This window comes from Dipodomys merriami, unplaced genomic scaffold (genome assembly GCF_024711535.1).
Source record: "Dipodomys merriami isolate MVZ:Mamm:240054 unplaced genomic scaffold, mDipMer1.0.p SCAF_676, whole genome shotgun sequence".
Taxonomy (NCBI): Eukaryota; Metazoa; Chordata; class Mammalia; order Rodentia; family Heteromyidae; genus Dipodomys; species Dipodomys merriami.
This window is the reverse complement of record NW_027206264.1, coordinates 150,912-175,921: the sequence shown is the minus strand read 5'-3', so window position 1 is coordinate 175,921 and position 25,010 is coordinate 150,912. Positions and strand designations below refer to the sequence as shown.

The 25,010-nt window shown below is 36.9% G+C and overlaps 1 protein-coding gene across 1 annotated transcript in view; it reads left to right on the top strand.

The window, feature by feature from the left end:
- LOC138815864 (carbonic anhydrase-related protein) overlaps nt 1-24,704 on the top strand; it is a 91,604-nt gene extending 66,900 nt beyond the window's left edge. Inside the window, exons 8-9 of the mRNA XM_070005241.1 lie at nt 5,433-5,581; nt 23,745-24,704. Of these exons, the coding sequence (XP_069861342.1) occupies nt 5,433-5,567 (135 nt within the window). The 3' untranslated portion in view covers nt 5,568-5,581; nt 23,745-24,704. The remainder of the gene's footprint in view (nt 1-5,432; nt 5,582-23,744) is intronic.
- The last annotated feature ends 306 nt before the right edge of the window (nt 24,705-25,010 follow it).

Here is a 25,010-nt window from a genome sequence, read left to right as displayed (position 1 = left end):
TTTAATGCAGAGGATAACAAACTTTTATAACAGAAGTCTTCATAAGAAAAGGGCAAAAGGCTACACAATCTTGCTACAGGGCTTCATTCTTGGATGGTCACCAGCTGGTCCCCTGAAAGGGCAAAAGTTTACACAATCTTGCTGCAGGGCTTCATTCTTGGTTGTCACCAGCTGGTCGCCTGAAAGGCACTTGTTTCCGGCTTATCTCTAAGAAATATAATGGGTTTCGACGTTTGTCACCATCTCACCATTACCTTATTTCTATAGAGGCCTTAATTATCCCATAAGATTTTTCCTGTTCCTTCTTTAATAGTAAGGTCACGGAGGCCTAGATCTAGCAAGTCTCTTAGTAAATGAGAGTACCAGGAAGTTCTTTCTCCTAAGTAGTTATCTCCGCAATTGCCATACATTCTTTCTGTTCTAGCCGCGGCCAAAGCTTCTTGTAAATCTCTTACAATTCCTTCTGCTGGAGTGACTTTGTGAAACCCCCAATACTTTTATATTTACTTATAACTTGTCTACTAGCCTTCATAAGAGGGGTTGCAGGATAGCACTTAACTCTGGTGAGTTAGTCATATTTTTGAGACACTCACCAGATATTGGAGTCGTCAGCACTCTTAAGAAAGAGCTTTGAATAAGGGAACGTTGACAATGAGTAAGCACAATGAGCAGCAGAAACAGTAAAAGATTAATAGGCACTCTTATGAGGAGAAGAAAGACAGAAACACATCTTTCCCAGGGGCTTGCCAGCCTTTTTCCAGGAGTAGGCCTCTTAGAAGCCCTATTCTCCGAGGTAGACTTCGGTGAAGTCCCAAAACTTGGAGATAGGTTTCTGTAAAGCCCCATTCTCTGAGGTAGACTTCAGTGAAGTCCCAAGACTCAGAGATAGGTCTCTGAAGCCCCTATCTTGGTCTGATAGATGGTTTCCCATGCTAAGCAGACTCCACTGGAGTCGGCGTGGTAGGGAAAAACTGGAAAGGAGCGAAAGGGTGACACTGTTCAAAAGGAAATGAACTCATTACCTGACTTTAACCCTCTGTACATCAACTTTACAATAAATTTTTAAAAAAGGAACATGTGGTAACCTCATTATAAGGTATAAACAACAATTTGGAAGGATCTGAGTGTTTAACTCAGTGGTAGAGCATTTGCCTAGTATTTGTAAGTTTTTGGGATCCATACACACAGGAACAAATGAATGAACAATGATCGTTGTATTATTATAAAAAAGGTGCTTTAAATATTTCCTGTCCAGCAGAGATCTGCCTAAGGGATACTTCTAGAAGGCTGTATTTCCCTTTCATGATCAACCTCAAAGACTTTAATACTCAGAACAAAGTTTCTGAGGTTTTCTTTAATAAAGTCTTAAAGGTTGCTTTTTTTTTCTTAAAGAAAAGATCTTCCATCATTTCTGAAAATTAAGAAGCTTACGTTTACTAACTTCTCATTCAAGTCTTCTTTTGTTTGGCCTTAAATCTTTAAAATCCTCCCTTTTTTAATATTTAAGAAAGCTCTCTTTAACATCTTCTCCTCATTTCTGCCTTTTTAGGGAATAATTTTAACAGTTCCCTATTCAACCTCTCCTCTCTCTGCCTTTCATTTTTTCTTTCAATGCTTTTCAAAATCTCTTTTTGCTAGTATGTAATTGCTACACAAGGAGGTTTTACTTCCACACAAGCATGCAATGAAACCTGATCTCTTTCACCCTCCATTACCCTCCTTCATCCTCCTATTCCCCTTGTAGAACAGTTTCAACGCTGTATTTTTCATATATACATGCAAAATACATCAGTCATATTCATTCTCATTTATTCCCTTTATTTTCTCTCTGGCCTCTGGCTGGCACAAACTGGCCTCCAAGAGAACTTGTTTTACTTTCCCATCATTCATTTTTTTCTTTGACATGTACTAATTGTAACAATAGGTTTCATGTTCTTATCTTGCACATGCATAATTATATTTTAATCAGAATGCCTTCCTCTATTGCTTTCCCCTTCCCCATACATACTGTTATTATTTTAGGTTTTTTAAAGTACATTTCCTTTGGGCCTTGATATTTTCTATGTGGCATTTCCTAATTTCTTCATCTATTTATTTTTCTACGAAACTATTCCTGAGTGCCAACTAGACACAGGACACAGAGATAAGCAATCTTTACTTGCAGAAACTTAACCATAGAGTTGAAGACTAGCATAACTACATTAACAATTATAATTTTGCTAAAAATCTGTGTCAGAAACATACAAGAAAGGCACTGGGCACTATTAGCTCATGCCTGTAATCCTAGCTACTCAGGAGGCTGAGATCTGAAGATCATGGTTCAAAGCCAGCCCAGGCAGGAAGTCCATGAGACTCTTATCTCCAATAAACTACTCCAAAAAAGTCAGAAGTGGTGCTATGAAAAAGGCAGCAGGATGGCGGCCAGGTCCTGAGTTCAAGACACAGAACCAGTAAAACATAGACACACACACACACACACACACACACACACACGAAGAAAAAGGAAAAAAACCCCAACAAACTGAAAACACATAAGGAAGGAGTTTAACTGAGGCTGCAAAGCTTAGAAAATAATTCCTGAAAATTATTAAAAGTTAGTCTGGTGAAAGATAGTGAAGAAGTTAGAAATTTCAAGACTAGAGCCTTGGACTAAAGATGAATAGATTTGAGATTTAATATCAAAGATGCCAGCTGTTGTAACAGGGAAACCTCAAAATGTTGGTGCTTTATAGTAGATAACTTACTTAATACTGGCATAAAATCCAGCATCTGTTTCTGATTCATAGTGATGGTTTGTCTCTGTACAGTCTTCTACCTTTCACGCATTTTTTCCCAGGTGGCCCTTGGAGGAGCATGTGGCCAGCAGAAAGATGAATATAGACATCAAGAGAGTTTTCTCAAGAATAGAAATGACAGGCTGTACTTATCTGTCCTATCTACTGACTAGAACGGGTTGCATGACCACACCTGCTTAAAGAGGAGGCATGAATGGGAATTGCATTTTAATTTCAAGAAGAAGAAAAATTAATTTGATGCTCAGATCAGCTAGTAATTGTTACCAGTGAATCTCTAGTCTTCTATGTCTTTGTCTCTGCTCCTCTTTTTCTTTCTCCCCCGCCTCTTTGTCTCCTGTGACTTTTTAATCTATGTAGATGCAGATAAATATTTGTCTTAAATTGGTTAAAAGGAAATGCTATATTTAACCACAGTAGTCTTAAAAATCTATGCAATTGCACATTCAGACACATGTAATAATGACGGTCTCTGTAATTCTTTGGCATTTGAGTTTGTTGAAGGCTTTTATCCTGAAACATTCTTTTTATGAATCAGTTTCTATTTCACCATGGGCTGATTCAGTATGCACTTGAAACCATTTGAAGTGACTAAAGGCTTCTGTGAGGGGTGGTTATATCAGAAAAATTGGCATTTTAGAAAGATGCTCTGCCCCCTCCCCCAATCTCCTTGGATGTTTGAAATCTTCAAAGTACTACTGTGATCAGAGGGAAATATTTCTGTGAAATAGTTTTCTGTAAGATAGCAGTGATTTGAGGCTGGCTGTTGATATGACTCATTTCTTGCAAAGAAGTTGTTTTTCATAGAATGAACTTAAGGCTGAGGCCTCAGGGCTTGAAGAATGTTTCTTCAGTTCAGGATATGTGAATATAAAATTAAGATCAACTTCAAAGTCAATAAAAAATGGACTGGTTTTTAAGATGTATCTGAGCAGTTAATTTTCTGGTCCACTTTGTTCACCACCTATCCCATCCATGGTTTATGAATTCTGTCATTTCTACATGGATAGCTATGCATGCAGAGAATGGTAAGACGGAAGACTGAATTTTCTCAGTGAATTGGTTTGCTATCAATTGTAGTCAAATATTTATCTCAACATGCTAAAGGTTTACATAAGAGAGCTAACACTAACTACTTACTGTATCTTTGGAACTAGCCTGAGTGATTTTCATGACTGTTCTTCTTATATTACTCTTGTGAATCCTTAAAGATTCACTTGAGGAAATCAATTAGTATTTGGAAGCATGGAAAATAAAACACCAGAAACCTTAATAAAGCGTTAAAATCTTTGTAACCAGGCTTTTAACTTAACAGACAATTTGATTTCCCCCAACTTTGTGCCCTAGCATTTATGGGAGAGGCTTGAGTTAGAATCTTGAGGGATTCAACAGTTTAGGAGTCAGGGATCTTTGCCTTAACAAAATGTACATGTGACATTTTGCTTATCAGTTAGGGATTTCATAGACCCTTTTGAGTTTGGATACAGTTGATCTGTTTCATTTCTTCTTTTCAGTTTTATTTAGGCCTTTGTAGATGTACATGTGTATATGTATGAATGTTGCTGGAGATCAAACCCTGAGCCTTGCACATGCTAGACAAATATTTTACAATGGAGCCACATTTATAGCCCTTATATATTTTTTCCCTTCTTGAATAGTGTTTGGTGCATTTATGCTCTATAAATCACATTGCTCAATACTCTGGGATATTTGCAAGATATTGTATACATTGGTTTGATTCGACTTTCTAAACAGGTACTACCTATTTAGAAATAAACATAGTATTGTTAGATTTCTGGCACTGACTATTTTGAGATTATCTTAACCTCTAGCCTCACTTTCCTCTCTCTGCAAAAAGTGAAGACTGGCTGTTTTGTGACTATACAGCACTTTAATGAAATAACAGATGATGCATAAAGCAACTAATAACCAGAAATGAGGTTGGAAAGTGTTTATCACATCTTTGTTTTTGCTTAAATACTTCTCAGAGGGTCATGCCTGCCAGGCTCTGAGTCTTCTTAGAAGGCTTAGATTGGGCAAATGAGAGAAACTGTCTTGCAGCTGATGGGAAGGGACCTCATGAGTTTGGGACGCTTTTCACATGTAATAGTGTAGACCAGCTGCCAGATAAAATCTCCTGTTGAATTTACCTGTCAAATCTAACCTGTAATCAGAACTAATATACGATAACACCAGAATATGCATTTGGGAAGCATGTAAGAAGTAATTTGTTCTTCATCCTTTCTTTTAGAGGTATAGACAGGCACAAAGCTTTTGTCAGAGGTGTGTATCATTTTCATGTTACAGAAATCCAGCAAGTGTCTATGGCTACTGGAGTTATCTACTTTGATCCCTAATTGTTTTGATGGTACTAATGTTTGAACTCAGGGCCTTGCATTTGCTAGGCAGCTGTTCTACCACTTGAGCCATACCTCAACCTTTCTAATTGTATTGTCTTCTCTTAAGATAGCCTTGTAAGATATCTCACTTAAGTCAGGAAGAATTGTCTGTTTTTCTCTGAAGTTTAATTTTAATTTTCTCTTCTGTATTATAATTCATGCATTTGAGTCACTTATGAAACTTGAATCTTGTTAATGTCTTATAAATGAGTTATCTATTTTGTTGTGCTTTTAATTTCAGATAGAAGAATTTCGCAGGCTGAGGACGCATGTTAAGGGGGCAGAACTTGTGGAAGGTTGTGATGGAATTTTGGGAGACAACTTTCGACCTACTCAGCCACTTAGTGACAGAGTCATCAGAGCTGCATTTCAGTAGCCATCTCCCTCAGGGTATGTGCAGATTAATTAAGGAAAATTAGGAGCTCGGATATCTGAATTTAGTATTCCAAAGCCACTTTATGGTCAACCTGATAATTTAGCATCAAAACAAGTAGTCTTCATTTTGATAAAGTCTATGATACATTCTCAAGATCCATTCATGACATTTACACATAATAATGGACAAAAAATTCTGATTCTCATCTTTCTCTACCAAAGCACCTTTAATTATGGGTTTTGTTGGAAAAGCACATGTGGCAAAGAACCATCATTCTGTAAGGAACTCCTTAAGTAATTAGCTGTGTTATTTTCTGAAGATTCAGCAGACACCTTCCAGTGGCCAAGCAACACAAAGGAAGGAGCTAGAAGAGCACCTGTGCCACCATGTTGGACCTCTTACCTAATGTACATCTGATCATCATGTCTATTGGTTACTGTCAGGTGGATCTGACAATACTTGTCCTATGCAAACTAGGCTTTTTAAAAAATGGTGCATAATTGCATAGAATAATGGGGCTTATGTGATATTTTCAAACATACATACTGTGTGCTTTGATCATATTCATCCCCATCTATTACTGTCTCTTGTGCTCCCAATCCCTGGGGATGCTTTTTATTTCATAGATCAAGAAGCACTTACTAACTGTCTGAATGGGATACTTTGCTTTATGCATTGGAACACAAGTATACACTTTAATATATTGAATTTTTGTATGTATTTCTTATCTTTGAAGAACAAAAAACACAGATAGGGAAATAATGAATATGTAAAGATGACCATGTACTAGATAGCTACTTATCTTGTAAGTAGCCTAAGTATGCTTAGGTCAAGGTGCATCACAGTAAGGTACCTCTTGGCGTAAGGGAATGCATTGTTGGGATGGTTCCTGGGGAACCAAGATGGAGTTGTGACTGTTTGATGGACTATGGAGGAAATGGAGAAATATTGCTCTCATGTGGATCCTCTGCTTCTCTCTTCAGTTACATCTCACTTTGTATTTTTTCTTCATTTTAGCTGTTTATGCATTCTTATTTTTTTCTCTCATACTTTAAGCTTTTCATGGGTTGAAATATATTTATTTCACCATGAATCCATCAAAACATATTGCATGTCTTTGGGCAAATGAGAAGGTCCTCAGAAGGTCTCCATGTTGTATATCAGCAGCCAAGTTCCTTTCTGCCCTATATTCCCATTTCTTATTTAACTACTGTAGCTCATCCCCTCCTCTTCTAATTTTGGAAATGATGAGGTCAATAAAATTTACCTCTGGTAGGAATGTGAAGACATTTATAAAAGGCAATAATGGTTTAGACTAAGCATTATAAGGGTTGAGTTAAAGAAGTAAAATGCCATTCAATTAAAAGTTGTCACTGAAAACCTATAACAGGACTTGTTTTGGGTACACCAAAGTGTACTACCTCCAGTACACAGAGGTGAACAGGACATATATGGTCACTGTACCCTGGGGACTGATGTAGGGACACTGCCAGTAACAAAATAGCATTTGAAACATCACTATACATGGCAACAATTTCCATGAAGGGGAAGAACAAACCAGTATGGAGGTGGGGATTTCAGGTAGAGAATAACTTTGTAAAGGCCCTGTAGCAGTGGAGGAAGCAACAGTTTTGTTACACTGAGAGACAGCTTTGGTGAGTCTGGAGTATAAAAATTGAAGTTGCGGGGTGTTAGTAACTTACACCTGCAATCCTCGCTACTCAGAAAGGTAAGATCTGGAAAATTGCAGTTTGAAGTCAGGCCAGGCAGAAAAGATTACTAGACTCCATCTCCAAAGTAAGAAACAAAAAAGTAGAGTTGAAGGCATGGCCCAAGTGGTAGAACACCGGCCTAGTGAAAGTGGGACCCTGAATTCAAACCCTCAGTAATAACAAAACAAGAGGTGGGGGATAAGGAAAAAGAAGAGAGAAGAGAGGAGTGGAGGGGGGGAGGCAGGAGGAGGAGAGGAAGGAGAAAGGAAAAGGAGGAAGAAAAAATAATAGTTGAAGGTGAGAAGCAAGTGAAGCTCAGACTTCAGAAGCCTTGTTAATTATGTTCACTCTCCTGTAGCGGGAAGGAAGAAGGAACTGGTGGTTTATAGACTGAGTGTGTCCAGGATTTGTTATTGTTTTTTGTTTTGTTTTGTTTTTGTTTTTGGTCCAGTCGTGGGGCCTAAACTCTGGGCCTGGGTGCTGTCCCTCAGCTCTTCAGCTCAAGGCTAGTGCTCTACCACTTGAGCCACAGCGCCACGTCCGGCTTTTTTTCTTTTTGCTTATGTGGTGCTGGGGAATCAAACCCAGGGCCTCATGCATGCAAGGCAAGCGCTCTACCACTGAGCCACCTTCCCAGCCCCTTGTTATTGTTTTATAATGAGGAATGGAGCAGTATTCAGGAGGATAAGAGCAGGTGGGAATGGGAGAAGAGGGAAGAAGGAAGAGGAGCCTACAGAACAGGCCCCGTAAGAGAGTAGCAGTGTAATATCAGGAGGTAATGAACTTGAACTGGCCAGTTTCTCCAGTCAGGGGATAGTATTTTCTCTTTGACTGGTATTAACTGTAAATGACACTTGAAATGAAATGAGATTGTTACTAGGAGTGTTATTTTCATATCTAGTCCTAGATCAGAGTTGCCTCTAATTCTAAAATACCCATCACTGTTATAATTCTGTGTGTGTGTGTGTGTGTGTGTGTGTGTGTGTGAGCAAGTGAATGAGAGATTAGCACCTCTGCGATTTTCTCAGATATTTACTTCATTATATCATCAAAGAACAGTATTTACTCTTTCAAAGGTTTTTAATTAATTACAATTTAGTTATATGTAAAAGAAAGAGGGTTTATATTCGGATATTAGTGGCTGAGATTACATATACTTAGAAAATTACTTCTCCACAAATTGCTGAGAATGGAACAAGAATTCTTTTTAAGGCAACTCCAATTCTGATTTCATCCTTTTATGAATATATTTTTATCCTTTTATCTTGAAATATGTAATACAAATCTAGTTATAGTTCTACATAAAAATTATATTGGGAAATCAGACTTATGGATGTGTGCTTTTTATTTGATATTTAATAATGCCCTAAGGCAGGTAATTCAAATTTTTATTAAAGTGAAGTGATTTGACAGTCAGACTTTGAATTTAATGCATGAATGTTTCATTTAAGCTCTTGGAACTAAAAAGAGGGGAAATTCTATTGTAGTTAGTTGCTCTCTCAAAAAATCTTTTAAAATAATTCAGATTTATTTTAGCTCTGTTTTACTGAAATAACTTTAGTTTTTGGAGTTTAAAATGATAGTTCTTTTCCTTTTGCATGACATGCCCAGACATCTGGAGGGTTATGATAACCAAGAGTTATTATTCCCATGAATAATCTGAGACTGTATATTACCATTTAAGAAGTATAAATTGTGATTTTTGCACTTGTTGATGGAAGGACTGAGCCTGTAACTCACGAAGACAATAGGAATTCTTTAGCTGAGCAGTGGTAGTTCAGATTCAGGGAGCCCTTTGCTATTAAATGGTTCTTGATTCACTGAACTTTCATATTACAAAGATCCAAATGTAACAATGAATAACAGTAAACCCAAGCTTTAAGGTTCAGTTTATATATTTTTGATACTTGTTTTCTGACAGAGTATGGTTCACCTGTTTCATCAAATATCAGTCCATTTTAAACCTATTCTATCTCACCATGATCCAGATATTGTTAAGCTGTGTACATGTTTGTAAGAGCCAACATGACAAGACTCCTGGGTTTTCTTTTTTTCTTCCTTATAAGCAGAAAAATAAAAATTGCCCAGATTAAGAGGAAAGACAAATAGGAAAAAGGAAGGAAAGAAAAAGGACCATTTTGCAAGGGTCTCTGACTAGTCCCTTTGTCAAAACTGCCTTCATTTTTCTTTCTGGGTCTTTGTCCTTAACTATGTTGAACTTTGCCTAACATGTACTTTTTTTTTTTTTTTCTTGGTGTCCGGTTGTGGGTCTGAACTCTGGGCCTGGGCGCTGTCCCTCAGCTCTTCAGCTCAAGGCTAGCGCTCTACCACTTGAGCCACAGAGCCACTTCCAGCTTTTTTTCCCCTGCTTATGTGGTGCTGAGGAATCGAACCCAGGGCCTCAAGCATGCAAGGCAAGTGCTCTACCACTGAGCCACCTTCTCAGCCCCCAAACGTGTACTTTTAAACTCAATACTTTTGTTTTCCTAGCTTTAACAGAGCTACAACTAGCATCAGTTTCATTTTTTTTCTAATCTATAGAAGACATTTAGAAAAGAATAAAGTATCATGTCAAGGAAGGACTGTATAGGAAAATGAGAATGTCAGCTCTGACTGGGCAGCTGGGTAAAAGCTGTTATCCTTCCAGGGGTAATGACACTCTGAGCCCTGGTTGCAGTCAGTGGAACTTGTGATCTCCCCACTTTGGGCTTGTCTCGGGATGCATAGCATTAAGGTGAGATATGAAAGCTCTAAATACAGCTGTTTTCTATTTACTGTATTATATAGGTTCATACAGTAATTCTTATCATGTACAATTGCTGTATCATAGAGAATATCCTCATAATGGAATGGATTTCCTAAAAGACCACAAAATAATTTCAATTAAAAGCCAAAACACCGTGGATGCTTGAACTATTAAGTTTTCATTATATGATATAAAATTTATCATTAAACCAGGAATGAAAAATATCAAAGCTGTATAGGCTTTCTTCAAGATTAGTGAAAAAGGAAAGTAATCTTTGATTTGAATTATATTTCTTTCCCTTTTATGTTTTAGAAAATTGAATAATTTTTTATGATAAAATTCCTGAAGTGATTTCACTCTTTTCTTGTCCTTGGGAAGAAGAAAAGAGAACATTGTGCAGTTTTGAACTAATGTGTAGGTTGAGTGTTAATATACTCTGAACTCTTAAAGATAGTTGTCATGATCCTAACCCTAAGAGTATGTTGTCCAAAGAACAGCATGGTGGTAATGTCATATGAACTCTTTCCTCCATGCTTTTTGCCATCACAGTTGATCAGAAGGTATACGTTAACATAAAAAACCATAGAAAGTATTTGAATCAATACAGAAAGAATTTATTACTGAATTCCACCTGCATGGTACACAGCCCTGAGTTCAAACCATAGGACTGCAAGAAAAGAAAGAAAATGAAATAATGTGAAATAATATGTTTTAGCCAGGAGTTTAAGGAAATATTTCATTTTTAAGTACTGAATGCTTTGAGTTTTCTCATCTTTGAAGATATGCTATTGTAGAAGCAACAATATCAAAATGAGCATTTTTATGTTGACATTTCATTATGATTAAAATTTTAAAATGAAGCAGAGCCAAAGTAGTATTAATACTTATATTGTGGGGCTGGAAAGGTGGCTCAGTGGTAGAGCGCTTGCCTTGCATGCATGAGGCCCTGGGTTCGATTCCTCAGCACCACATAAGCAGGAAAAAAAAAGCCGGGAGTGGCTCTGGTGGTAGAGTGCTAGCCTTGAGCTGAAGAGCTGAGGGACAGCGTCCAAGCCCAGAGTTCAGGCCCCACAACTGGACCCCCCCAAAAAAAATACTTCTATTGTTACTTTTTGAAAGTAGTCAGAAGTTACCTAGGCACTTAAGTCCGATTAGAATAGAGGATTGAGGAACTATTTAAAGAAGGTTGTTATTAGACAAATAAACAACAGTATATAGCAGGAACATTTGCTTAGCTGTCTGCCTTTTAGAATCATCTCCTTCTCCCTCCAAGAAAATTTAACAAATGAAACTATATAGTATTCATCTCTGTTTTCTGAAAACTTAACTATGGTTGATACTTTAAGGACTGTTTTTTACCTCCATGAATTTTTACATCCATGATGCATGATTTTTTTTAATGTGATAATCTGCTGGGCACTGGTGGCTCATGCCTGTAATCCTAGTTACTCAAGAGGCTGAGATCTGAGGATCATGGTTCCAAGCCAGCCCAGGCAAGGAAAGTCCATGAGACTCTTAGCTCCAGTCAACCACTAGAAAACTGGAAGTAGCACTGTGGCTCCAGTGGTAGAGTGCTCGCCTTGAGCTGAAGAGCTCAGCGACAGTGCCCAGGCCCAGAGTTCAAGCCCTATGAACAACCAAAAATTAACTAACTTAAGAAATAAATAAATAATTGTGACAATCTAAAGTATTCATTGTGCTTTTGAAAGACTTGTGCAGAGGAAGAAGCAGAGCTAACAGATGTAGGGACAAGAACACCTAAGTACTCCTGATCTTCTCCCATGCGTTCAGGTTTGGGATATGTTCTTTTCTTGGGATGTGTCTCAGGCATCTCAAACTCAACAAATGAAAGATTGGATGATTTCTAGACTCTTCTAGTAAATTTTGAAACCTGGAGCATACATACCCCTTGCTTCCTCTCCTCACCCCATATTTTCATTTATCATCCTTCATGGCACATTTGCCTTCTAAGAGCTTCCAGTCCATCAGTGTGTCTTCATTTCCATGATCACAACCCATAATGTTAGCATCAAATTCTATAGCATCTATTATGTGTATTGCATTAAAAAAACGTTACAAAAATAAAAGACATGGCTTACGCACAACACTTAACTTTTTACATCAACCTAATTGGTTTGTATTAGGTATGGGGAGAGAGTCAAGATGAATTCTTAATCCATGTGTGAGCAAAATTGAGAATGAGTGATGTGAATGATTGGCCATATATGCCATTGGTGGGAATGGGTACTGTTGCTTTTTAATTGTCACCGTGTAAGGTAGGATTATTGATTCAGTTGTCTAGAATGTTAATTGCAGATTCTTGGAAATGGCCTGTGGAAAATGCATCTTCACTAGATCTAGTAATGTTATGGACAACTATCAAGGAAATAAATGATGACAAAGTGATGGCCATCTCTTACCTACCTTGTTAATGTGTTCTTCCCACTAATGTACAGGTTATGTATGGTCCAGGTATCTATAAGTGGCATATTGCATACTTAAGCAAAATCTGCAGAATCTGATATCTCAGCATGGAAGTGAAATGACAGGGTGAGAAAAAAGTGGCCTGCTAGGGTAAAGGAAGTTACCTTAATGCCAATATGAGGAACAGAGGTCCTCTCTTGTATAAGGAAAGGGCTATATGTCTTCCATATGGGTTCTGTAATGAAACACCATGAATTGGCTGACTTGTAAACAGCAGAAATGTGTTTCTCAGTTTTAGAGGCTAGAAAGCCGAGTTTCAGATAAGGTGCTGTCAGTGACTGGCGAAGGCCGGCTGCTTGGGCTCATGTAATAATGCTTCTCATTGCATCCTCATATGGTGGAAAGTGATGGCTAGCCAGATCTAGGTTCTCTTTTGTTTGGACACTAATCTCAGTCAGGAGGGTTCTACTTTCATGAACTAATCACCCTCAGGATTAGAATTTCAGCATGAGTTTAGGGAAGACAATTATTCACAGCATCCCAGTAAGTTAGAGAAGAAATCTTATAGAGAAGCCTTGTTCTTTTTACTTACCCTTCTCAAGGGCTTAAAAATAGTTTTACAAAAATATGACCAAACACAAAAAGTTTCTTTAGATATTGGAGATTTTTTTTCCAGTCCTGGAGCTTGAACTCAGGATCTGGGTATTGTCTCTGAGCTTCTTTTTGTCCAAGGCTAGCGCTCTACTACTAGAGCCATGCCTCTACTTCTGGCTTCTGAGTAGTTTATTGGAGATTAGAGCCTGGAGACTTTCAGGCCCTGACTGGCTTTAAATGGTAATCCTCAGATCTCAGACTCTTGAGTAGGTAAGATTAGAGGTATTAACCACCAGGGCCTGGCTTGGATATTGGAGATATTTTTTTGTTAGTTGCATAAGCTTATTTTGTTGTTTGGCTTACTTCAGTTTTACTTAAACACTCTAAAGCTTATTTTGATGACAAACAAAGCTAAAATAATCTAGGCAATTCCCCACTGTTTAGCTAGAGTCTGAAGTATGTGTTAGATAATAATATGGAGGCTTTTTTCCATCCGGAAAGTCACCACTAAGAACACCTCTCAAAATATTCTAATTGTTCAAATGAGAAAAAAAAATCAGCTTTGGATGTGTCCATTTTCCATTACAATAAATATATAATTTAAAATAAACAGTATTTCTCAAGGCCTACTGCTTGTCCTTTTTATGTCTTATCTGGGAAGGTGGCTCAGTGGTAGACTGCTTGCCTTGCATGCATGAGGCCCTGGGTTCAATTCCTCAGCACCACATAAGCAAAAAGAAAAAAGCCGGAAGTGGCGCTGTGGTTCAAGTGGTAGAGCGCTAGCCTTGAGCTGAAGAGCTGAGGGACAGCGCCCAGGCCCAGAGTTCAGGCCCCACGACCAGACCCCCCTGTCCCCCCCCAAAAGAAACTCTTAAAAGTCTTTAGGACTTAACTGTAGAAGATATTTTCAGAGACATCTAAGAAGCATGGAGTTGAACTGGATCTTGAGGTTGAATTGGGTCAGTTATTCTGTGTAGTTACTTTACATACTTAGAAAAAAGCAAGCCCATAAACCTTTGTTTTCTGAGACTACCTAATCCAGCATTTTCTACTCCTATACAAGGCAAACAAATTCAGTGAAACAACAGAACACCTTCATGAGGTACTGTTCTATTCAGCATTGGAAAGCTATTTGATACCTTTTTTGTAAATAAATACTTTTTGGCAGATATAATCCAAATATTCCATTATTTTTATTAGCAATATGGGAAAATTCCTAATCTTTGTGGTACAGAGAGACACATGTAACACTTTTTTGCAGACATGAGTGTTTATTCTGACTTTAATATGAGTACAACCAACAATTCTCTAGTGGCATCCTTTTTTAAAAAGAATAATTCTATTCAGTGGGTCCTAGCAATAAAAGCACTGTAATGAGGATAAAAGAGTGTAAATAAGAACAGCAATATTATTAGCCATCAAATGTAGTCACTTATGACACATTCCTCTACCTGAAATATTTCCATAGGAAGTAAGACTAAAACCTACACGTACTTATAATTAGACTTAATACAATCATCATCTTATTATAAGAGTAACCCAAATCCCAGTTCCACTTAATTTATTGACTTTGATTCTGGACTAAAAAGTATTAAGCTTGAGCTAGTGAAAAATGTATAATATGTGCTTTCAATTAAGACGTAATTAGATACTCGATAACCCTTATAACACACCAGGGATTAAAGAAGAAGGAAGAAAAATGTGATTCACTGTAATGTATAAAACAGTTTGGTTAATTAGTTTAGTGCTAATTGAGATTAAGAAAGTGTCAAAGCATCAATGAGTTTACATCTGAATAATTTTAAATGTTAAGTTCAGTGTTTCATAATACTTCAGTGCAGAATAAAGCAGAAATTGCCAGGTGATAGACTGTATCCTAGAGGTAACAAAGCTGAGGCTTTGAGATGTTCCAAACACTGTGCGGAGATTTATTTCATTTGATCTTCACAACAGTATTGTGTTCTTGTTTTCAGTTTAGAGATAAAGAAACAGAGGCTGGGAGGAGCCAGTAAAGTGCAAAGCAAAGATTTACAGCCAGTAAAGTGCAAAACAAAGATTCAGACCCCAGTAGGATTAACTGCAGATATAGCTCTTTTTACTTTACCACATTTCAGAATTAAGAACTCCTATACATCTTTACCTTCTTATCTCATTTAGATAAATTCCTGCAAATGAGATTTCTGGAGGAAAAAAGATCATACTTTCTTTCACTTTGTGGCAATATTGCTAATACCCTCTGTGAAGATTATGCTAATTTGTGCCTACACTGTTGATTGAATATTATAGGCAAGTTATTTTTGCCATGTTTTGTTAATCACTCAGTATAAGTCCTACCTTTGTCTTATCTTCCTGTACTTTTCAGTGTATTGAAACATATTTATGGTCCATCTACCTGATGAAATTGTTGTTTAAGTAACCTTTGATCTCTTTGCTTTTTTTGTCCCCATGACTCCAAATATAATTAATATCTGTTCCTGGTTTTAAAAAAGGAAACAATACATCTCTGATATCCTCTTGCAAGTGACAGCCCAGTGTCGTGGCATGGGTGCTCCTGGAGCACAGTGCAAGATACAGCCCAAGTTCAGTTCTTTCTCTACCACCCATTCATTAAGTGGCTTTGGAAAAGTTATTCTCATTTTTCATCACTTAAAGGAGGCCTTAAAATAGTGTTGATATTATAGGGTGATAGTAAAAGCATAATGAGATAATATTATTAAATTGATATAAGTGCACAATAGATTATATCTTAACTATTTGTACATTTATATCATTTATGCATTCATCTCATACAAATTTGTTTATATATATGTATATATGTACATCTCTCTATATAGCTATATATGTATGAATCTATCTACATATATAGATAAACATATCTCTTTATATATCTGTATGTATAGATACGTATATCTAGAGTTCCTTATGGGACTATACTATACATGCTGTTTTTATGTTGGTTTGATGGTGTATCTTCTTATGTCATTTTAATAGCTATATCCATAGTTTTTCAGTATATATTATTTAATGTATGTCCCAAAATGTATTGAGCTGTTCCTCTTGTGTATATTTAATTGTGTATATATAATTTTCATTGTTTTTCTATAATCAACAATGTGTGGCTAGCTTTCCCACCTATTTCTTTATAAAAATTCTTAGTAATGAGATGATCAATCAGGGAGTTTTATGATAATATACATACAAATGACATGTATAACAGTTTATGCTTCTACCAACCATATATCAAACTACACTTTTCTCTTTCACTGGCATTGGATACATTGAATCTTTTCTTTATTGCCAAACTTATTATAAATGTCTCCTTTACATTATATGAAGTCCTGTGGATCCTTGGTTTATTTCTGAAGTCCCTGTTCTGGTCTATTAATCTGAACATTAATCACCAGTTTTGTGGTACTAATGTATATTTCAGAGCTTGGTAGGAGAACACCCCTAACAATTATTTTCTGCAGATTTTTCCTGGCTTATAATTTTTTTTCTGGATAAATGATAGTGCCGTTTTTTCCCAAAAGGTAAAAGTTAAGAACAAAAAGAGAAGGTACAAGAAAGAAAAGAGAAAATGATGCTATTAGAATTTGTTAGTATTACATGTACTTCAAGAAAATGTACATCTTTATAATATTGAATTTCTATGTATCTCATATATTTTAGAGTTGTCTTTTCACTAAACTTACTCCAGGTGACACATTTGAGTTCTGGAGTCACCCTGGGGTACGACTGGCTGCTCTCCAAGGTGCATAAACTTTATCCTTAGCTTCCTCATCTGTGAAGTAGATATACTAAAAGTTATAACTTGATTTATTAGCATTCATTCAATGTGAGCTGTAACATTAGTATCTTAATTGGTATCTATTAGTATTATTATCTATTAGTATCTTCTAGTGTCACTGTAGCATTAGTCTTTCTCCATTAGTTACTTTTTTCCACTGAAAACATATTGTTTATCCATGACTTCCTTATGATTTCCAATAGACATCAATTGATTGTTTTCTAGATACATAGATTAATATCTATAAATAATGAAAGTATTATTTCTTCCTTTCCAATTTTAATACTTGTAACTCTGAATACTTCTTAAGTAGTGATAACTATTTAGTGGTAATTTCAGTCATTTTTAACTTCTGTTATGTTTTGATATTAAAAAAAAAACTAAAATGTTATTGTAAAGGTGATATACAGAGGGGCTACAGTTACATAAGTAAGGTATTGAGTATATTTTTTGAACAATGTTTTCCCCTCTCTGATTTTTATTTCTAAATCCAGTGGCTTATCTTTTCCCACACCCTTCCTTTTAAATCTTCAAAGGCACTTTGTATTTCTGATGTCTTTCTTTCTCCTTTTTCTGTCATTTTCCTTCTTCATTAACGGATGCTGTCATTACGGAGTATGTGGGAAAAGAAGGTGTCTGCGCGCCATTGCTTGTCATGGAAGGGCATTTATTTTTAACCTTCTGCTTTGTGTGTGGTGGTGTTCTAGCACCTATGTGAAAATATAAACAAGAGCAAATATAAACTGTCCCTGCAGGAACTTCTGCCTAGGATTAGGGTTCAGTAGGGTGCACAGCAAAGTCCGTATCAGAAAAGTGTGTCCAGACTGCCCTGTGAAACATGTACCCTGGTGCCCAGGAGAAAGAGACCACTTTAAAAGGGAGTCCTTGTTCTTAGCATAGCCCTTGTTTCTCAAAATGATTTTGTTTTGGAGACTTGACCCTGGATTATTCTCTTTAAAAGGGATGCTTTAGTGGCTTTTCAGTTAACTTGAGCCAGAAGCATTGGACCGGACATCAGCCTGTGACCAGTAGCACACACCCCAGGGGGTGGTAGGGTGTGTATGTACACGTGCTTTTCTTATTTTTAGTACCTTATCAGGAAGTTACTCAGTAGAGATTTGATTTGCACTCATTCCCTAGGGTGCCTCCACACAAGATAATTTAAGGTTCAGAATAGTCATTTGAAAGATAACATCTGTTATATTGAAATAACTGATGATTTAGATGGCTCTTTAGGATGTGGCCATATTTCAAGGTCATTATTATGAACAATGATCATTGTATAATAGAAAATTTCACTTTCTATTTAAGCTCTCCTGTTTAGATTTAGATAAATGAGTATTTGGAAGAAATCCCAAAGGAGAGAATGCAAGCCTGATTACCTTTGTTTATTCCAAGTGTCATTTCTTTAGATTATTTTACTGAATAGATTTATGTTCTGATTACCATGTGATGCAGTTATTGGAGAAAGTATAGAAAATATACAGAATTCATAGAAAGGAACATGTTTTACAAATAATAATTGTTGATTGAGCATAGACCGATAATTTTGTTTCTACTGCAAATCACATTAAAAGAACAGGAAAGATTTCTAAGTGTACAAACACACAAGGATAGAGAAGGAAAGGGGTGGGGGAGAACATAACAGCGTTTTGGAAGCTGGAAGCAGACGGCTGTGTGGAAATGGATGTAGCAGATGTGAGAAACAAGCCTGAATCCAGGAGTGGACCTCTTAAGAGTCTCAGGAGTTGACAGAGGTACCTCTCAATGTTGATGTAACAGGAAATGTAAATGTAAATGTTGATGTAACAGGAAAGTAATCTGTGTTAGTGAAAGGCCGGTTGAGAAACAGCTGCATCCTCACATCCCCTGTTACGGCCCAGAAGATGGCTGGAGGTACTCATCCCCTGGAGGGAATGAGAAGACCGTCTCCATGTAAGGAAGTGAGGCACAGTGGAGGTTCTGGATGCCTCATGAACACATCCCCAAGTTTCTCATTCCCTTTCTATCCACTCACCTCCAGTGCAGTGGAGGTTCCAGATGCTGCACAAAAATAGATAAGTCACATCCTCAAATCTCACCTTCCCTTTCTCTCCACTTGGCTTCAGTACACTGACAGAAAGGCCCCTTCTTTCCACCCAGGGGCAAGAAGGATCTCTGGGGATCTCTTTCTGCTCTTACCCGGTCTCTTGGGAGCTTGTCCTGTATAGGATGTGACAGACAGTCCTGCCCTTCATCCGGCTTCCCACTACCTTCTGTCTGATGTTTTTTCATTCTTTGATACAGGCCGTTAGGAATATTTGAAGAAAGTCCATAACATGAAAGAGCCCAAAACAAACAAAAATGATTACTTAGAAAGAGAAAACTTCAAAAACCTCATTATTCATACATTCATATTTGGTAAGGAAAGAAATACTAAGCATATAACAAGAACATTCAACTTCTAAGAAAAGAAATAGAAAACAAAGCTTTTGAAAGTTGAAACACTGTAGTAAAAATAAAAGATTTTAGGACTTTGAGGCACAATTGAAGATATTTTTGAGAGAGGAGAGCAAAAGGCTAAAGCATAGGAAATAGGAGAGAAAAAAGAAAGAAAGAAAACTAGAGGACCCGTCTTGGAAACTCATTAGATAACAAGGAAGAGAGTAGACAATGGGAGCCCAGCAACAAAGTCATTGAAAACATTTTTCAGATCTGGACGTAGATTTACAAATGAAAAGGACCCACTGGCTTTCAACGCAGTCAAACAGCAGAGCCCCCTTCTTGTGAAATTTTACAACACTGAGGGAAAAATTACAAGGAGAGCGAGAAGGGGAAAATGAGTAGAAATGGAAGAACTTAGTATTTCAATATGGAATTTCAAGCAGCAGCAGTTAAGATACAGCCAGTGAGAATGACCTGGGGGGTCCCCAGGGAACATTACAAACCGTCGCCAGAATGCCTTAGTCAAACTTCAAACTAAGTGCAGGGTAGAGAAGTCACTCTCAGATACTTCTCAGACATGAAGGTGGTTAAAACTGTGTCAGGAAGTGACTAGAAGTGCCCCACCAAAGTGAGAGACGGGGGAGAAGAGAGAGAGTAAAGCTAGGGGAGAGAGAGGAAGAAAGGAAAGGAGGGTGAGGGAGAGAACCCAGAAACAGACAAGAAAAAAATGAGAGCTAGTATGCATTGGAGTAAGGTCATAGGCGATGGAGGCCATTCAGTCCAGACCTCGGCTAGATGAACTCTCCTCACTTTTATTATGTACAGTACATCTTAAGTTGGGAGGAAGTCTGGGAAATTGACAGCTAGTTTGGGATTGAATTAAGTTATGAGTATAAAGGAAACTAAAGGTGGAAACATTCAAGATCTTTATTCAATTCTGAGGAAACATTATGTAGTAGGGAAAAATCAAGTGAATAAATGTAGTTCAGTTCTGGATGATATTTACATTGTTACAATTATATAAACTGGATATCAGTCTAACCAAAATTATGTATCTGAAGGATGGGTGATGTGTGTAGGGCAGTCTGATAGAGAAAATGTCAGATCTTTAGCTGCCATTGGGAAAGTAGTCATAGGGATCATGTTACTTGATTCTGTGATGTTAAAAAATAATCTGGGAAAAGAGCTAAGGAGTAGGAAATTGATGACACATGGGACAGGTGGTTTTCATAGTGAACATTTTAGAGCTATTTAATTCTTTAAATTGTGTATACTTAATTTGGATAGGAATAAAAAATAAACAGAAGCACCTGCTGCTGTCTTTTGTTTATACTTCTTTATGCCTGGGCCCGTGTGTGCACACACATACACATATATTCTCTCATCTCTCTATCTATCTCTCTTCCTTGAGTGTCTGATTTGGGTCAGATATACTGGGCTCTGGGCACACCGAAGATAAAACTGACCATGCTCAGTTATGTAAACTTGCAAATTGCTTCTGACTACACATGGTACAGAAACTAAGGAGTCATACTTCACATGCATGTTAGGCACACACATTGTAGTTTAATTTTCAGCAAGTGAGAGATCTCATTCAGACCGCCTGACATAGTAATACTAATGTCTACTAAAGTCATTTCTAGTGGCTCATCTGCTATCATGTTCCAGTCTCACACCCTCCCTACAGTGCAGAGATTGTAATTGAGGGTCAGAAAGGACAAGTAAATCACCTAAAGTCTTAGAGCTATTTGGTGGAAGACCCGAGACTTAAGCCTGAGTTTCTTTGGTTCCAGTCCACATTTCAGATTGTGATTAATGAAGACATTTCCCCAGTTAATCTGGTGTCTGCCACAAACAAGATTTAAGTGTACATTTTTTAGTGGAGAGCTAATATAAAGATTTTCTTCTGAGAGCCTTGGTATTGAAAAGGTTCTTTTCCTTGAAAAAATATTGAAGGGTATTATTTCTAGTTTCCTCTGAGGTAAATTTACCAAAAATAAGTGCTTGAGTTTACTAGCAGATTCCATACCTAGGTAAAGTAGAACTCATTAACCATTCCGGATTCATCCCTTTAAGCTTCAGAAATGAATGAGACACCAGTGAGTATATGTGCATGTTGGACTGTGGGTGTATGCAGAATATTAAATCACTCAGCTTTGAATCAAGCTCTGACTCTGTTACTTACTCATTCTGAGGCTTGAATAATGGGGCCTTGTGCTTTTGCATGGCTTTTTCACTCATGGCTCATTTTCTACCACTTGAGCCATACCTCCAATCCAGAATTTTTGTTGCCTAATTGAAGATAGAGTCTCTTAGACTTTTCTGCTCAGATAAACTTAAACTTCAATACTCACATCTCAGTCTCCTGAATCACTAATTATAGGTGTGAGCCACTGGCACACAGGGACCTACCAATCTTTTGTCTAATTGATGTTTTGGATCATGCTAACTTAATTTTTAGAAATTTAGCTATATCCTTCAAATGAAAGTTTACATTATGAACCTAGGGTAATGTATCTGGACCAGACTGTTCCTAATGAGTTCAGAGGAGTGTTGGTCCCTGAAGTGTCCATTTAATCAAGAGGAGCTGGCCACATTTGGACTCGAATTCATTCCTTTGAAGGAAATTCATGTATTGTGACTTTTAGGCTTCATTTATCTTTGAGGTTCTGTGATTTTACCAAATGAACATTTATTAGTTTCATGTCACTTAATAATTGGTATTTTTGAGCTTGTGATTATCATAACAATGACCACTTTTAACTCTGAAATTACAATTTTGAGGTTTAGTTTTACAGATCTGATGGGAGAGAGAATTGGGGAGATGTTGATCAAGGATTATTAAGTTAGGAATGAGTTCAAGAGATCTATGCAACAGCATAGTGACTTGTTTAAAAAAATGTCACATTCTTTAATAATAGTAGCTGCTTCTGGTGCTGCTTCCCTCCCTCCTGCCCTCCCTCCCTCCCTCCCTCTCTCCCTCCCTCTCTCTCTTTCTCTGTTTCTCTCCTTCCTTCCTTCCTTCCTTCCTTCCTTCCTTCCTTCCTTCCTTCCTTCCTTCCTTCCATCCTTCCTTCCTTCCTTCCTCCCTCCCTCACTCACTCCCTCCCTCCCCCCCTATCATCTTTCCATTGCGGGGCTTGAACTCATGGCCTGGGCACTGTCCCAGAGCCTCTTTGTGCTCGAGAGTAGCACTCTACCACTTGAGTCACAGCACCACTTCCAGTTATTGAGTGGTTAATTGGAGATAAGAGTCTCACGGAGACTTTTGTGTCTGGGCTGGGTTTGAACTGTGATCCGAAAATCTCAGCTTCCTGAGTACCTGGGATTACAGGCATGAGCCACTGGCATTCAGCTTGAATAGCTTTTAAGTATTCTTATCACAAAAGTACAGCTATATGAAGTAATAAATATGTCAACCACCTTTAGTTAACCTTCCCACAATGTATTTTTCAAGAAATCATTCTGTATATGATAAATGCATATAATTATGCCCATTTATGAAATAAAAATAAATTTAAAATGATGATGGCCCAGTATTTCATTTGAAATGTAATTTGTGCCATATGCTCCAGCATAATAAACATTTTCAAATGAATGGTCTTAGGAATTGTATATATTTACGTATATGTGTGTATATCTATAAGCCTATCTATGGAAATACATACACACTATATGGATAATTCTGAAGTATTTCACTGTATTATAATTTGTTAAAGAGCCATTCAGTTAGTTTCTAATCTTTTGGTTGCAGCGAACATCATTACATATAAAATTGCCATATGGTTGATTGATTATATCTTTGTCATAAAATTCTAGAAGTATGATTCTGGTTTGAAAAAATTATATATTATTAAATTTTTTCTTTTGTGATTCTGTAGTATTGAACTCAACATCTAATACATGCTGGGCAAGTGATCTATTTCTAAACTACACTGCCAAATCCATTCCTAAATTTAATAGATATTATTGTTTGAAATACTAGATCAGTTTATATTAGACATCTGTCTAAGGGTGTTAGATTCTATTGGCCATGTTAGCAAATGTTGTGTTGTTGAATTAAAATCTTAGCTACTGTCCTTTTCCTAAATGGGTAGAACATGATTTGTTATCTCAAAAATTCTATTCTTATTATTTAACTATGTACTTAATAGTACATAGTAAAGTAATTTAGGAATAGTACATGTAAAGTAATTTAGGAAGAAGTCATTTATGGTCCTTAGTTACCATGCACTCAGAGTTATTACACAGGAAATAAATGACAGAAACTTGAAGCTTTACTTTCATTTATAAGATGTAATATGCAAATATTTTGTCTGTAGTTTAATTTATTTTGGTTAGAACATTTGTTTCTGTGAAATTTTGTACTAATTGATTCTGCCCCAGAAACAAAATTATGGTAGCATTTCTGGAAAAGTTACATGAAGATATTATGGAGTAAGCTGTGGAAGAATGTTAGTAACTTAGTTGTTTTATTCTTTTGCCTAAAGGAGGAAGACAATGGTCCTGCGGTGTGTCCTTGGATGGGAAATGGAAACTTGTGAACTGAAGCTTCACTTTATCCCCACAGCCTGCAGTGTTTGTCTTTGTCTAATGACCTTTGGTGGACATCCATGAGACTTGCCTGTACAAAGCTGTAATGAAGTATGAGAAGTGGCTGTACATTCAAAAGAGGCCCCACATTATATGCCCATATACATTGCACACATACTGTATGTGGCTTATGTGTAGAAAAAAGGAAGCTAGTTTTCAGAGTTTATATTAACATGAATATATATCATGTATTTAATATTGAGATAGACAAAAATGCATTTCTGGCATTAGTAATCTCCATTTCTTCTCTCTAACAGAAAATTTGTTCATGTTGAGACTAGTGTAATTCTTGATAGTAAAATAAGAACTTGATTAAGAATAGCCTAGAGCTTTACAGTGCACTGAGAAGGATTATTAAAACCCACCTTATGGTATTTTTCAGTACTCATACCAAAATTATTGTCAAGCTGATTTGTCATGGAAGATAATTTAAGTTGATGAAGTGATATAAAACCCACTTTATTTCTTAAAGGATTTAATTGAATATATGAATTTAATATGAAATATCTGAAGCTGTGGTTTCTAAAAATTTGAGAATGGCATAAGAGATAAAATGATGTAAAGAAGATGGGTACAGCACACCAGGAATAGCTTTATTTTCCACAAATAAAAATATGGATTTAGAAGTGTCCTGTTTTAATTTACATCTACACTTCATAAAACTTCAACGTATTTTATTATATAGATTGTACTTCTTTGAAAGCTGGCCAACAATACCCTTATTTTAATTAATTGTAAGTGCTACTGCAAATTTGAGCATATACTTATTGTCAGATGTGACAGAATGAGAATTTATGTAAAGCAATGAAGTCCTTGGCTCAAAGGAAGAGCACAATAAATATTTTTTGTTGTTATAATTGTTGTAAAATGAATTACTTGACTACAGTTTCAATTTGGATGGATGTGTAATGCAGAGTGGTAGGAATGCTAAAATATATTTTAGGAGTAGGTGGAATAGGTGTGCATTCACAGGCTTTTAGATGTATTGTTTTAGCAGTAGCATAAGGAAATGACACAATAGTAACCATCTCAAATATCACTGAAAACAGAAGCCAAAAGCCTTGTCATGGAGATATAGGCAGGAAAAAGAAAAGACTGAAACAGCACCAGTGAGGAAAGTGGAGCTTGTGGGGCAGGGCGGGGGGGCGGGGGGAGAGGGGGGA